The 15,453-nt window shown below is 40.0% G+C and overlaps 2 protein-coding genes across 3 annotated transcripts in view; one reads left to right on the top strand and one right to left on the bottom strand.

The window, feature by feature from the left end:
• The window catches only part of PACC1 (proton activated chloride channel 1), a 33,568-nt gene extending 30,296 nt beyond the window's left edge, over nucleotides 1-3,272 (top strand). Inside the window, exon 8 of the mRNA XM_069544207.1 lies at nucleotides 1,770-3,272. Coding sequence (XP_069400308.1) covers nucleotides 1,770-1,931 — 162 coding nt within the window. The 3' untranslated portion in view covers nucleotides 1,932-3,272. The remainder of the gene's footprint in view (nucleotides 1-1,769) is intronic.
• A 1,159-nt stretch (nucleotides 3,273-4,431) lies between these two features.
• Nucleotides 4,432-15,453, bottom strand: part of PPP2R5A (protein phosphatase 2 regulatory subunit B'alpha) — a 77,260-nt gene continuing 66,238 nt past the window's right edge. For both annotated transcript variants that reach the window (XM_069544205.1, XM_069544206.1), the window contains 6 exons: nucleotides 15,226-15,279; nucleotides 9,099-9,149; nucleotides 8,695-8,814; nucleotides 8,487-8,614; nucleotides 7,369-7,470; nucleotides 4,432-5,640 (listed from right to left, as the gene is read on the bottom strand). In XM_069544205.1, coding sequence (XP_069400306.1) covers nucleotides 5,508-5,640; nucleotides 7,369-7,470; nucleotides 8,487-8,614; nucleotides 8,695-8,814; nucleotides 9,099-9,149; nucleotides 15,226-15,279 — 588 coding nt within the window. In that variant the 3' untranslated portion in view covers nucleotides 4,432-5,507. The remainder of the gene's footprint in view (nucleotides 5,641-7,368; nucleotides 7,471-8,486; nucleotides 8,615-8,694; nucleotides 8,815-9,098; nucleotides 9,150-15,225; nucleotides 15,280-15,453) is intronic.

The raw sequence follows: 15,453 nt of genomic DNA on the forward strand, positions 1-15,453 counted from the left end.
TGACCGTGAGCTTCCTACCTGAGCTGTTTAGGCTCATCCTCGCGGGCTGCCCTCATCTCCTTCCGTAGCGCTGATCTGCTGCTTGTATTTGTGACATGCACGTTCTCTTTCATTTGTGTTTAATCTCGTCTTCATCGCTGGACCGTCTTCCCTGTGAACACGGGGGCTTCGTCTTTGTTCACTGTTAAAAGTGTGCAGCACGGTGCTTAGTCTGGAGTAGCCACTCTGCAGTGGTGATGAGTGACTGGAGTAGAAAGCATGAAGTTAATCGTCTAGTCACTGCTGCTGGAAGCCGTTGTTTGTTTTATTGCTCTGTAGAATAAGAATCTTTTATTTGTCATTAGTCAAAGTAGAAAGGTACTCCTCAGGGGACTTCCCTGGCAGTCCAGTGTGGTTAAGACTCCATGCTTCCAATGCAGGGGGCGACGGTTTGATCCCTTGTTGGGGAACTACTATCCCACCTGCCCTGTGGCTTGGGGCCAGAAAGAAAAAAGAAATTAAACTAATCAGAAATTAAAGAGAGCATCAATTAATGTCAGAGTCTAGACTCACCGTCTCAGAAGGGGAGGAGTAATGGGACAGCTTTGCCAGAACATTCCTGAGACGCCATCCCCCAGAGCTAGTCCCGTATCTGATAAGCAGTTTTTGTTTCAAGATCATCATAAAGTATCTTGATGCGGTTGTGGGCTGGGGGAAGACATCGCAGAGCTGAGGCTCAAACCCGGAGGGTCTCTGACGTGGTGCGTGATCCCACCACGCTGTTAGTTGTGGGCCTGGCTGGGCCATGCACACATTAAGTGTGTGCGGACCCCCTGAATAAAAGACGCTGCATAGAAGAATGAATACCTTTAGTTCCACAGGGGAAGTGTGTGATCAAGCGCATTCTAACCTGCTGTGCTCAGAGTTTTAAGTCCTATCGCGGGCCACGTAAAGCCCTGAGCTCAAGGTCCCTTGACTTAAGTTATCCGTCAGGTCCACAGGCATCCTGAATGGTGGTGGTGGAGTAACCCCTTTCATAGATGAGCCCGAGGTCCCCCTGCTGAACTGGGACTTAGAAGTGCTACGTGTTGACCAAACGGGGAACTCAGACGTACAAGCCGTGACCTCGGCCTTGAAGGAGTTTCAGTGGGTCAGAGGACCACCTAAGCCATAAAGGAAGTAATTGCAGACCGCGAGGAACTGCCAGGGCAGACTGTGGGAGAAGTCTCTCTGCTCACATTGAGAGGGTTAGGCTTAGTGGTCATCGGGAGCTGTGAAGGGCCTGAAAGCATCAGTGACTCGGGGAAGCGGCCAGGGCAGGTGAGTCGGGGGGTCCTGGCCTGCAGGCCATCAGTGTTGTTTGGAAGCAAGGTCGCATTGTGAATTAGGCCAGAAATTTAAAACTCAGCACTGATTATCTTATTTGTGCAGAGCTTTTTTGAAAAATTTTTCTTTTTCTTTCAGGGTCACTTTATTATCAAGAGGGGCTAGTATTTTTCTCCTCAAACTGGAGCTGTGAACAAAGTATAGAGTTATGGCAATTTAATAATTTCTTGGCTGCACCAAGTGGCATGCCGAATCTGTTTCCTGACCAGAGATCGAACCCGTGCATCCTGCTGTGGAAGCACGGAGTCCTAACCACTGGACAGCCAGGAAGTCCCAAGTTATGGCAGTCTTAAAAACCGGTTGTTTTTCTCATTGTGCCAGTAATCTGGGGGGCTCTTTGACAGTAACACTGAGAATCAAAAATGGAAGCCAACTGAGAAACTGTGTTTGTTTCCATTTCACAGATAATCACCGCCAATCCTTGGAACACAATTGCTCTTCTCTGTGGGGCCTTCTTGGCATTATTTAAAGCTGCAGAATTTGCCAAACTGAGTGTGAAATGGATGATCAAAATTCGGAGACGATACCTTAAGAAAAGAGGTCAGGCAACAAACCACATAAGCTGAAGTTGCCGATGTTCTTCGCAGAAACTGCCCGAGTTGATGGGAGTTCTCATCACTTCCCCTTTGGTAAACCAGGCTGCCAACGATCCAGTCCTCACTTGAAGAAAATGGGCTTTGCCAGGGGCTAGCCTGTCACACTGCAGCTTCTAACCTGGCCCCCCAGCGAGACTGTCTTAGAGCCCAGTGGAACAGATCCAGTGGATGACCTAAACGCTATTTAAGTATTTAAATTATTAATGAACATTTTGTGACATATGACATGAATATGTCAAATGGAAGATGGACTCAGATAGAATCCAGTTTTCTGAAAGTTTGTGGAAGCCGTCTTCCTTCTTCCTTGGTTTGGTGTATAGTTAAGGTCCAACAGGATGATTAAGGTTCTGATCGTAGGTTTTCTCCTTGAGATTTTTTTTAAATGAACAGAAAAGTGTGTGACTTTCTTCTGCCCCACTGGTGACTCTCCGGCGGTGATCACAGTGTGGAACCAACCAGTGTGCTATTCATGAGAAACACAAAACCCCTCATATCTCTGGTGCCATGTGCAAGTCTCTGACACACTCACTCATGTGTTAAATATTAAATGAGACTGTTTTTTAAAACTACTGTGGAAACTATAGTAATTAGATCACTTGGACTGAGCAGCCACCTACCTACCTGTCTGGCTAGAATACTGACTGATGCATGTATGAGTTTGGCGTGATTAACATGTAGAAGCGCTAGGACATGTGTGCAGAGTAGGTCCCTCCTCAGTGATTTGATGATTTCATTAACAAGTGAGTAAAAGTTAGGTTGATACCGAAGGAATCAGTGAGCCAGTGTGTGCATCTGCTCCATCAGTAGGCACTGGTATGCTTTTATCCCGTGACCTCCAAATAAAAGGGGGGGGGGTGAGCCTGGACTCCCACAGTACATCACAAGCACGTGCAGGGAAGGGCAGGGTGTGCAGGAAGTGGCGGTGAAGCTCTGTGAATAAGCTGTGTTAACTCTTCTGTCCTGCAGCCCACCCATCTGAGAAAGGCACCCTCAGCATGGACCCTCAGAGCTTTCAGCCTAGCCTGAAAGGAGTACCGTCTGGGTATTTTTCACATGATAGCCATTGACTGATTTAAGGTTTTGGAAATTATTTTTGGGAGTTCTAAACTGTTTACATGACCTTTGCATCCAGAGAGGACTTGGGTAGTATTTCAATTTTGTGGGTAGCACTTCTTCAATTTCATAATTTGGTTTTAGGTAATTCAAAGAGAAAAACTCCAATGTATGAGGGGGCCAATTTTAATCTCATGTCTAACTTAGCAAGAAACTGGTTTTTGGTTGAATTATTAAAAGTGAACTTGTGTAAGGAAATATTCTGTGCTATTTTTCTGTGGCACTGAAGCAGGCATACCAACTTTAACCAAGGTCTTGTAACACTTTTCTGTAAGGCAAATACAAAGCCTGGCATAGCAGCTTACATTAACAACAGTATTGAACAACAAGTGTGTGTATTTTTAAAGTATTTCTAAAGTTGACACACCATTTTCATACTAAGTATCTCACAAAATTGGCTCCAATGAACATACTGAAACTGCACTTCCTGTTATTTTAGGAAGTTGAGAGACCTCTTGAATATGCTTTAGAGTGAGTACCTAGGTCGGAAGTGAGCGTTTCTAGCTCTTTTAACAGCTGTTAACTGCAGCCTGTCAAAACCTGCTCTAGCTGCTCTTAGTAAAGGATATATGCTTAGACCGGCAAAATAAGACATTAAGACCCAGCCTTCTCTTCTAGGGGGGCTGGGTTTGCCTTTTGTGGTGTTCAGCAGTAGGATGGATCCCTTTTCTTCTGCGTGTGCTGCCCCCAGCTGTCAGTAATCCTAGCGGGCCTTGGGTTAGCGTGGAGCATTGGGCAAGAACACTGGGTCTGGATGGTTGTGGTAAGGCTGCCCCTTGGAAACAGTGTAAAATATGAGCCAATTCCCGAAAGGAAGTTTCTCCTGGGGCCACAGTGAGTGGAATGAGCTGCCTTCGCAGTGACCTAGAAGAAATGTGCTAGAATTTCTGCTCGAGTTTTTTATGGTTGTGAAAGAGCAGAAGCAGGTATCAGTAGTTGAAAGCCTGGTAAGTTTCTGATTCTGCCACAATCTCCCTGCCCCCCATAAAAAACAGTGCCATTACTTACAGATTTTGAGATTTTGCTCCTGGGTCTGTTTTAGTTAACACTGTCTATGTATGTATACACATTTAAGGTAAGTTAAACCCATCCTGTGAACATAAAGGGACATGAAGGAAGATGGAGAGGTATCCTCAAATTTAGAATTTTATGTACAAATTCTATAAAATAGAAGACTTTGGGAAATGGCTGGAACACTCGTCTCCAGCACACAGTCTTTCTGTTCTTTAACTGGCATACAACCTGCAGTTTGCCTTACAAGTTTTCTGTGTATACATGTATGTACACATATATGAGTGAATGGAGGGGGCGGGCTTCTGGATGTCTCAACTCAGTGCTGAAAAAAGCAAAGGTGACGTAAGGCAAAATACAAACATAGACTTTATTAAATGCTGCTCAATCCCCCAATAAAGATCTTTCATTACAAAACAGTTTTCCACACAACTGCAAGTTAAGAGATTGGAATGGTACTCTGATAATAAAATGTGAGAAATACTTGACCAAGTAAAAACATACATGACTTCCTACAGGCCGCCTTTTCAGAACCCTACAGAGGAAGCCTACTGCATTTCCTTTAAGTAAAGCCAGGCAGTGACAATGCGCGCTCTGCACCACCACACCGTGGGACTCAAAGCCTCCGTCCCTGTCAGGAGGGGCCGGAGAAGGGCAGGCTGTGAGGACTGGGAAGGCCCTGCCTTCAGCCTTTGGGAGGAAGAGGAGGAATGAAAATGGAGAGGCAGGCTGTGTTCACCATGCTGCCTCCACTAGTCTGTGCTCATCACCCTGGGGAGTTGCAGATGAAGGGGGAGATGCATAAGGACTGATCTGAAATCTGGTTTACTTTCCCAGCTTTTATTTATAATTTGTGCTTTTTAAAGCCTGGAATTAAGTTTTTGCTCAAATTCCAGAGTACAGTAATATATCAAAAGGAAGGCTTAGGGCAAGTAGTTCCCTCCATCATACTTCTGGAAGAGATGAAGGGAAGGATAAGAATTACACCTTAGTTTTAGTTTAGGAAATAGTCTTTTTTCCTAGGATGTAACTAAGGTCTGCAGCGATGTGAAAAGCACATTATCAAAGGGAAAAATATACAGAGCAGACTACTACGCCTATGTGCAACACAACCAAAACCAGGATTCAAGCCATGATTCCTACCAATCCCATAATTATTTCACTCATCACATTGATGAGAAAGTTCATTCATTTCTGTGAAACTTCAGAAGTGACACAAATCAATGATTAGACAAGGGTTACAATATACTGTGGCCATGATACAGCATAGGGCTATGTTTAGTCCATATATTTTTTCATTTACAGTTGCCAGAAAAAAAATTGGCCTTTTAATTATACTGATGAGGTTTGTTTCATAATTTTTACATATTTCAAAAAAGTGTACAAAACTGCCTAGCCAACAGAGGTGGCAGGCTTTTTTTTTTATCCATCATTTGTATTGCTGAGAATACTGTGCATGTTGTAAGCACTGTTCTGCTTTTCTAGAGCTTTCTTTAGCTTTAGCTCCTCCAATTTTTTCCATAATTCTTCTCGTTCCAATTCCTTCTTTTTCTCCCTTTAAACAAAGCAAGAATTTTGTAGTTAGAAATTTATTTCATAGCTTGAAGAAACATGCTGTTTGGCAGTTTGCTGGAAAACAGACTTGCTGACTCACATTTCACTTAAACCCCCCCACCTAAAGCATTTGAGAGTCAGGTCTACCTAGGGCACTGCGTTATTTGCCATTACTCTCCTCAGCGAAATTAACCATGTCCGTGCGTCTCCCACACCAACTGAAATGTATTGCCATCGCCACGGCCACTGTAAGTGCTTCATGGCTGACAAACCACTCAACGTGGACTCAGTCATGTAAACCCCATGCAGTGGCTGTAGTCGTCACGATCGCTCTTTTGCCACGAGTCGGTCTGGGGTCGTTTCCTGGTGGATCTGCATCCTTCCGCATCCCATCTCTAAGCTACCGACCAGTCTGTGTCTTACTATCTCTTGTCTCTTGCATGTCAGATGGAAACTTTTAAAGTGTGAATAATCTCTTAACCCCACAAAACTCAAAACATGTTGCTTCAATTATTAATACTTAATTTCAGTTCTAAAGAGAACATTTTTGAATAATGTGGACACTACTATTCTGAAGGGCTATATAAATGTGTGAAAAACCCACAGGTTTACAGTTCCATAGTTACATATGCTTTAAGGGGACAAAAGTGCTGATTCACGCAGATAGTGAGATACAGGATCAGTCTTAGTTATGTGAAATATGCATTTTTCAATGTAAGTTTCATATGATCCCAGTCATCTCTTCCTTCTTCCTATTGCTTCCAGAGCTCTTAACTACCTACTTTGTTTTCCTGCCTGAAAGGTGCTATTTAAAATAAATAATGCATTGAGTTAGTTATTGATGGACTAGGATGACTTTGAAGAAGAGAGATCCTTTCCCTACTTGACACCAGAAAACCAGGACTAAGAACTTAAAGTAGATCAGTTTTTCCAAACATAATAGGTGATACAATTATTAGAAATAAATGGGCTCAGGTACATCAGTTATTGTCCACCTTAAGTTTAAATATTGTGCAAGGAACAGTTAAAGAATAAGCTCACTATGGAAGCCCATGTGGACAAAATCAATTCTCATAAATGTAAAAATAAAACTGATTAAAATAGTATTTAAAATTTAATATAAAATGTATTTCACAATGTAGATATTACCAAGACTGATGAAGTCTAAGGCTCACAATGAGATCAGAATTTATGATCCACATTAAAATCATAATCTAACCATTAGGAGTTTACCTGCATATGACTTTAAAGTATTTATTATTGTTGTTATTGTTTAATCTCTGAGTCCAACTTTGCAACGCCCTGGACTGCCAGGCTCCTCTGTTCACACGCACTGGCAGGCGGAATCTTTCCCCTGAGCCACCGGGGAAGCCCATCAAGTGTTTATTATGCTAAGCCGCTTCAGTCGTGTCTGACTCTGTGACCCTATGAACTGTAGTCCACCAGGCTCCTCTGTCCATGGGATTCTCTCCAGGCAAGAATACTGGAGTGGGTTGCCATTTCCTCCTCCAAGGGATCTTCCTGACCCAGGGCTTGAACCCGTGTCTCTTGCGTCTCCTGCATTGGTGGGCAGGTTCTAAACCATAACACCACCTGAGATGTTCAAATTGTAATGGCGATGTAATTGGCTTTTTAAACATAATTTTAACTTAGAATACCTTATTGGACTGAATCACATTCAAGTAATCTAAAATGTACAGTTAACTTTGTAATTAAAAATGTCAAATACCTTTGTCTTTCAGCTTTGTATGAGCTAGTAAGGTCATCGAAAAGCTTGCCGTTCATCTCCATGAGGGTTTTCAGCACATTGTACACCAGTGCTACAATGGTCCTAAAAGGAAACAAGCCAGTACTGGGTTACTGATGCTACTAACAGATGGGAAATGTATCACTATCATCTCTGAAATGGGTTTGACACTGACTGACTCAGTCAATCCACTAGTGAGGATAAACTGAAGCTCAAGAAGTTCAGTAATTTGTTGAAGGTCACCCAGCCAGTGGTAGCAGAGATAGTCTATCTGATTACAAAACTCATGTCCTTCCCACTGTGTCATGCTTGAGTTAAACCCTAAAAATGTTATGGCCAGCTTCCTGTCTGCTCTAGAGTCTGATTTGATGATTTAGTCACCAGGTCGTGTCCGACTCTTGCGACCCCATGGACTGTAGCCTGCTAGGCTCCTCTATCCATGGGATTCTCCAGGGAAGAGTACTGGAGTGGGTTGCCCTTCTCCAGAGGATCTTCCCAACCAGGAATTGAACGCAGGTCTCCTGCACTACAGGCAGATTCTTTACCAACTGAGCTATGAGGGAACACAGGGACTACTCTAGAGCCTACTATCACAAATCCTGAATAACAGCATTAAAAGCAGCTGGAAAAGATGCAATTACTATGACTTGTAAGAAGAAAAGTAGACAACAGGATAAGGATGTTACAGAATTTAGAACATACGCAATCTAAACATCACTGACGTGACCCTGAGCACTGACGCTTCTCCCTGGGCTAAGCCAGCTGAGATGTGAGCCTGGATACTGGCAGAATGTCCTATCAGACAGTCCTTAGATTTGCAATTCTAAACAAAAATTAAGAACATGCAGGAGTTCAGAGTTTTTAAGGATAAGCCACCCCATTCATTTGGCCCTGCAATAAACCTTTCTCTGCTACAAACAAACAAACATACAGACCCACATATATGTACAACGTCATAAAACTCACTGCACAATAGAACCATGTGATGTTAACCTTGGGAGTTCCAAATCTGTATAGGTTTCCTATGTATGGGTTATGAGATCAAATGACAAAGACGTTAGAAAAACAAAAATGACACAATCAACATAAAAGACACTTACGGATTCCAGTGTTCTTTGGAGATTTTGTACAAACTGCCAAACATAATCGGCAGAATTTTATCAATATTCTCCTCAATCAAACTAAGAATATATTCATTGTTCCAGAAGTACAGTGCCCTTTCTGCAACCTAAAAAAGACATTCAGAAACATCAAAACTAAGAAAAGTAATAGTGTAAAATAAAAATGGCTTCACTGAAAACACCATACCTGAAAATGAGAACTGGATACACACTTGGATATCTGCTTAAAAAGGGGCTCTTCAATTTTTTTGAATTGTGTTGGTTCAATGACATCTAAGATTTCTTCAATTTCTCCTAAAAACATCACCTAGGTTAAAAAAATTTTCTTTTAAGAAACATAATATGACAAATTATATGATGTTAATATAGAAAACACAAATGAGAAGGTTAACAGTGGATGAAAAATACCTTGACAGTATATGCAACTTACCATAATGGACAGCTCTTCCACCAAGTTTCTCTAAACCCCACAGAACAGTGCCTGCTTGGTAGGTAGTGGTGGTGATACCCGCAACCCAAGGAAGCACGGGGTATAGCCCTCAGATTGAGAAGTTCTAATAAAATGCACTGTTTTTGTTAAACAAAACTCACCTCTTTCTGACTGCATGTTTTTGGCCAAAATTTCAGCAATCCTCTGATCACCTTCAAAAAAGGGAAAAATTTGGCATGAATTAAGCAATGAAGCTGGCTAACCTCAGGAAATTTTAAGTAACTGTGATAATATCAATATTCATTCTGAAGTAGCAGAGTATTATTCAGTACCTCTGCATCTCCCCTCACTCTGCTCAGCTTTATTTAGGCTTTTACCCTTTCAACAGATGCCTGCTGAGTGCCTCTGTACCAGATACTGCTCTAGATCAGGGACACACTGATGGACAAGACCAAGATGGTCCCTGATTTTCATGAAGCAGGAAGACTGACATAGTTAGCAATTAAACTTATAAATAATTTTAAGAGTAGTAAGGGCTACTTCCTACTAAGTATGAGCTAATGACTTGGTGGGGTGAGGAAGGGAGGTTATTTTATGGAAAAATTAAGGAACAGATAATTCCTATTTTTCAAACCATCATGAAGCATCCCCCAAAAGCCAGAAAGCTTCCAAATTTGTTTCATGGCTAGCACAGTTTTGATAAGCCAAATACAGTGAGACAAGAAGTCATGAATTCAAGTAAACACAGTTGTAAAAATCTGTATTAAACTGAATGTAACAGTATATAGGAAAAGGAGTATGTACTGTCACCCTGCTATATGCAGAGTACATCATGGGAAATGCTGGGCTGGAGGAAGCACAAGCTGGAATCAAGATTGCCGGGAGAACTATCAATAATCTCAGATATGCAGATGACAAATCCCATGGACGGAGGAGCCTGGTGGGCTACAGCCCACGCGGTCACAAAGAGTCGGACACGACTGAGTGACTTAACTTACCACCCTTATGGCAGAAAGTGAAGAAGAACTAAAGAGCCCCTCGATGAAAGTGAAAGAGGAGAGTGAAAAAGTTGGCTTAAAGCTCAACATTCAGAAAACTAAGATCATGGCATCCAGTCGCATCACTTCATGGCAAATAGATGGGTAAACAGTGGAAACTGTGGCTGACTTTATTTTGGGGGGACTCCAAAATCACTGCAGCTGGTGATTGCAGCTATGAAATTAAAAGACGCTTACTCCTTGGAAGGAAAGTTATGACCAACCTAGACAGCATATTAAAAAGTAGAGACATTAATTTGTCAACAAAGGTCCGTCTAGTCAAGGCTATGTTTTTTCCAGTAGTCATGTACAGATGTGAGAGTTGGTCTATAAAAAATTGATGCTTTTGAACTGTGGTGTTGGAGAAGACTCTTGAGAGTACCTTGGACTGCAAGGAGATCCAACCAGTCCATCCTAAAGGAGATCAGTCCTGGGCGTTCATTGGAAGGACTAATATTGAAGGTGAAACTCCAATATTTTGGCCACCTGATGTGAAGAGCTGACTCATTTGAAAAGACCCTGATGCTGGGAAAGATTGAGGGCAGGAGGAGAAGGGGACGACAGAGGATGAGATGGTTGGATGGCATCACCGACTCAATGGCCATGAGTTTGGGTAGACTCCAGGAGTTGGTGATGGACAGGGAGGCCTGGCGTGCTGCTGTTCATGGGGTTGCAAAGAGTCAGACATGACTCAGTGACTGAACAGTATATTAACAGAATAATACTATCTACCCCATAAGTTATTCCAGAAATTCCAGAATGATTCAACTCATTATAGGTTAAAAGGGGTGAAAAAAACCTCAAAAACTATATGATCATCTCAAAAGATTTTGAACAGTTGTTTGATTGACTATATATTTTGATAACAATTTTGTAAGTTTGAACTAAGAATTTATCAGAAACCATCAGTAATCAACTTACATACTGATTCCTGGAAATAGGCAGTAAAACATTTGGGTGCTTTGGTAGAGGTAAATCTTTGACAGCCTTTTAAGTAAGTTTATAGTTATTGGTCTCGTCCAATAATGAACACTCATTCAAATTAAAACTGGGGAAGAACACTGTTCTGGAGCCGATCTAGTAAGAAGAATTTGATAAATAATGCTGGAAAGGAATACCAGAATTATACTTACTTGCCTAAGTGTATAAATATTAAAAGAACTGAAAAAGTACTAAAATGAGTAGGAAAATTCAGTATGTGGTTAGATAAAAGATAAATATATAAAAATCAATACCTTTTAAAACAAAATATCAATTATAATAATCAGATAATAATTAAAACAAGGTATTACCAAGGAAACTGACAGAAAAGATATGACATAGAGGAGTGTCTAAACAGACTCAAGTATATACAAGACTTAATATATGACAAAGGTGGCATTTCAGTTCTGGAAAACAGCTAAATTAGTCAGTGAATTGGTGGTAACTTGAACCAGTTAGAAAAAAAAATGTCGCTCCTGTGGGAGGCAGATGCCTGAAAGAATCTCCTATGGTCCTGATTTCCTGAACTCATCTTCTTGTGTAGTTGAGCCCTTCCCTTAAGTGTGCACTGGCCTGGGGACTTGCTTCTAACCAACAGAATGTGGCAAAAGGGACAGAATGTCATTTCGATGGGAAAGTTAGAAAAGATGTGACTTCCACCTTATGAACAGATTCTCCTGGGCCTTCTTGTCTTGCAAACTTTGATAGAGCAAGTTGCTATGCTGGAGAGGCCCATCATGCTAAGTTGCTTCAGTCATGTCTGACTCTGTGTGACCCCATGGACTGTAGCCAGCCAGGCTCCTCTGTCCACAGGATTCTCCAGGCAAGGATACTGGAGTGGGTTGTGCTGCCCTTCTCCAGGGGATCTTCCCAACCCAGAAATCAAACCCATGTCTCTTACATCGGCTGCACTGGCAGGCAGGTTCTTTACCACTAATGCCACCTGGGAAGCCAGACAGGCCCAAGTACCAAGGAACGGAGGGTGGCTGCTCGCCAACTCCCAGTTAGGAGCAGCAGTCCAACAGTATGTGAAGAACTGGATGCTACCACCAACCATCACGTGAACTCAGAAGCAGCTCCTCCCTCATCTGAGATTTTACCCGGCCAACACCTTGACTGCAGTCTTATGAGAGACCCTGAGGCAGAGGACCCAGCTAAGTTGTGCCTGGATTCCTGACTCACAGAAACTATCCAATAATAAATGCTTGTTGTTTCAAGCCACTAAACTTCGTGACAATTTGTTACACAGCAATAGAAAATGAATACAATTTCTTACCCTTGTCACATGAAAATTTCAGTTTCCAATAGTGTGGTGGGTTGAATGGTGGCCTGCAATCAGATATGTTCATGTCCTAATTTCTATGAAATCTATGAATGTGACTTATTTGGAAAATGGGTCTTTACAGATATAATTAAGTTAAGGATCTCAAGGTGAAATCATTCCGGGTTATCTGGATGGGCCCTAAATCCAAAATGACAAGTATCCTTATAAGAGATAAGGCTGGAGGAGAGACAGAAGAACGGGCAGCAATGTGATATTGGAGAGATGCAGCCACAAACCAGGAATGCCTGGAGACACCAGAAACTGGAAGAGGCAAGGAATCGAACCACCCTTAGAGCGCCTGGCAGCCCTGCTGACACCTTGATTTTGGACTCTGGCCTTCAGAACTGTGAGAGAACACATTTCTGTCATTTTAAACCACCGAGACAGTGGTAATTTGTCATGGCAGCCCTAGAAAAACACTATAGATGGAATAGTTTTTACATGTAAAAACTAAATCCGTTAAATAACTAGAACATAATACTAAAGAGTGTTTTTATAATCTCAAAAGGCAGAAGGATTTTACTTAGCATGACACCAAAGCCAGAAGCTATAATGATGAATAAATTTCCCAACATTAAAAATTTTCTTTAGTTCTTTAAAAAGGCAAATATTAAGAACAGTATATTCAAGTTAAAAGGAAAACTCCAAATGGTAAAAAAAAAATACTTGCAAAACACAATAGGCAAAGGCTTAAAAGTAGGGAAAGGACACAGAAATATAAATGACCAATAACTTTATAAGAGTATGGCTGTGATAATTTTTAAAATCCAATTAAAATATTTCATGCTTATTGGACTAGCAAAAATTTAAAACAGTATTCAGTACTGGCTGATGTGGGGAAACAGGCACCATCACACACTGTACGACCCAGAAACAGGTTTTAATTTCAATAACTTGGTTTATTAAAAATGTTACATACAGTAAACCTTATCTTTTTTTGGTGTGCAGTTCTGAGGATAATTTAATACACACATTAAGATTTTTTTTGTAAGCCAACACTACAGACAGGACAAAGAATAATTTCAACACACTAAAACATCTCCATACCCAGCAACATGTTAATAGCAACAAAAACGCCAATAACTCAAGTGTCCATGAATTGAGGATGAATTAAATATGTCAATCCATACAATGGAATTTGATGCTACCAACGAAAATATGAAGCAGACTAATATGGCAAGATATCCATGTTATACTGAGAGGTGAAAAAACCCAGTCAGCATTTCCCACTGTTTTAACTACACACAAACATACATGCAGAAAAAATTTATAGCAATGTATTCACCAATTTGTATGGTTATCTTTAGGGGAATTTCAAGGAATTCCTTCACATTATGCTTTATGGTTTTGTCTTATGTGAATCAAATTAACACATTATTTTGATAAATGGATGTAACAATAAAGTTATTTCCATTCTGGAAAATAAAATAATTTCAATACAAGATCTAGGAACACGAAGAATGTAACAAACCAACCAAACCTCTGACTTATTTACAATTTGTAGGAAGCTTTGATATGAATGCCAGGCTTCTAGAAAATGATTATTAGGGCTCAAACCCAAGTACTATGGCCATAATTTTGGTGCTAGGATGGCCTAGAATAGTAATTGCTAGATCTCTATTATCTGCAGATCTTAATGTATTAAAAAATATTTTCCTTTGTCAACTTGGACGTTTTACCTCCTCATGCTGCTCCTATTGCTATTAACTCACCTAACTCAAATGTCTGGCCCTCATCCCTCTCCCTAACCTTTCACTCTTTAAAAAGAAATCAGCAATCTCCGAAATCCACTCCATATTAACTTAACCATATTTAATGCATATCTGTTTATTAGCCACCAAGCATAAACCATATTATGGGCTTTCTTTTTCTAAATTCTAATATGTTATCATGGATTTCAATTAAGTTTTAATCCACTTTAGAGGTTAATGTGGTTTCATGTAAGTATTGGGCTTCTAATTCTATTTGTCTTTAAAAACTGTTTTTAGCCATTTCAGAAAGAACTGTAAATCTAAAAAGTCTAAAGCTCTAAATATCAGCGAGCGGAAAAATACCTTTTGTTCCTTTACACACACAAAACTCAAGTCAAAGGAGGACCAAGTATGTAATTTTTGCAAGTGCCCCTTGCCTCAGAAAGTTCTAACATGAAGAAAATCACATAATTTAAATCCTTCAAACCCTGTGCTATTCGTCAAGAACTCTTTAACTATTTAGATTTAGAATACCTAGAAAACACTCTCTCAGAATACTTATATTCACCAAGGTTAAAACGCTGTTTTCTAAGTGTTTATCCTTTTCTGTTTCTCCCTAAACTTATCTCTTGTTTTTCTTCAATCTTCAATTTTCATGGTAAAATTTTTATTCTCTCCTGAATCTTTGTATTAATAGATAATTAGTAAGCAGGAGAATTCTAAGACTGAATTGCTATGCTGATTCATAAAGTAAATAATCTTTACTCCAAGATTATAGCTCAGTCACTAAAGACAAGGAAACACATGGTTTATCATAACTAAGAGGGAAAATCCTATTTCTAAAGATAAAACAAAATTCAAGGAAATATAAGGAAAATTCAAGGAAATTTGGAATCCTTACAGTATGTTTTAATGTTTTAATTTTAAAAGGTGAATGAAGATGAAAAGATTACCATTGAAGATAATAAACGTATAAATGATCTCACTGTAGTCATCTGAGCCTGTCATCACACATCTTAACTACTATATATTAATTTTAACCTATATTTAAGTTATTTAAGACACATAATTCATGAGAACTTGCCATCCCATTCTTATTCTTTAAATACAGATTAACCTCACTTTTCTTCTTCCAAATGATTTTAATTTAAAATATATTACTACGACTGTTTGGTAGAGCTATAAGAGTATAAAGGAAGCTAAAATAAAATGCTATGATGTAGACCAAAAACATAAAAATAAGTAAAACACTTACAGGTTCTGTTAGTGTTGTATCTTTCTCCAGGAACTGTACAACACAGTAGGCTAGCTAAAATGAAAGGGACAGTTTATAAATGTTACTGAATGAAGTAACATTTAATAATGCAGGATTTTTATATTTAGCTAACAAAACTACTTCATTTTAATAAACTTCAGTTTATGGCAATATATAAAAATAAATAGACCCATAATTATGTAAATAAGTTCTACTTTAAAAAGATGT

This window comes from Ovis canadensis, chromosome 12, assembly GCF_042477335.2.
Source record: "Ovis canadensis isolate MfBH-ARS-UI-01 breed Bighorn chromosome 12, ARS-UI_OviCan_v2, whole genome shotgun sequence".
NCBI classification, from domain to species: domain Eukaryota; kingdom Metazoa; phylum Chordata; class Mammalia; order Artiodactyla; family Bovidae; genus Ovis; species Ovis canadensis.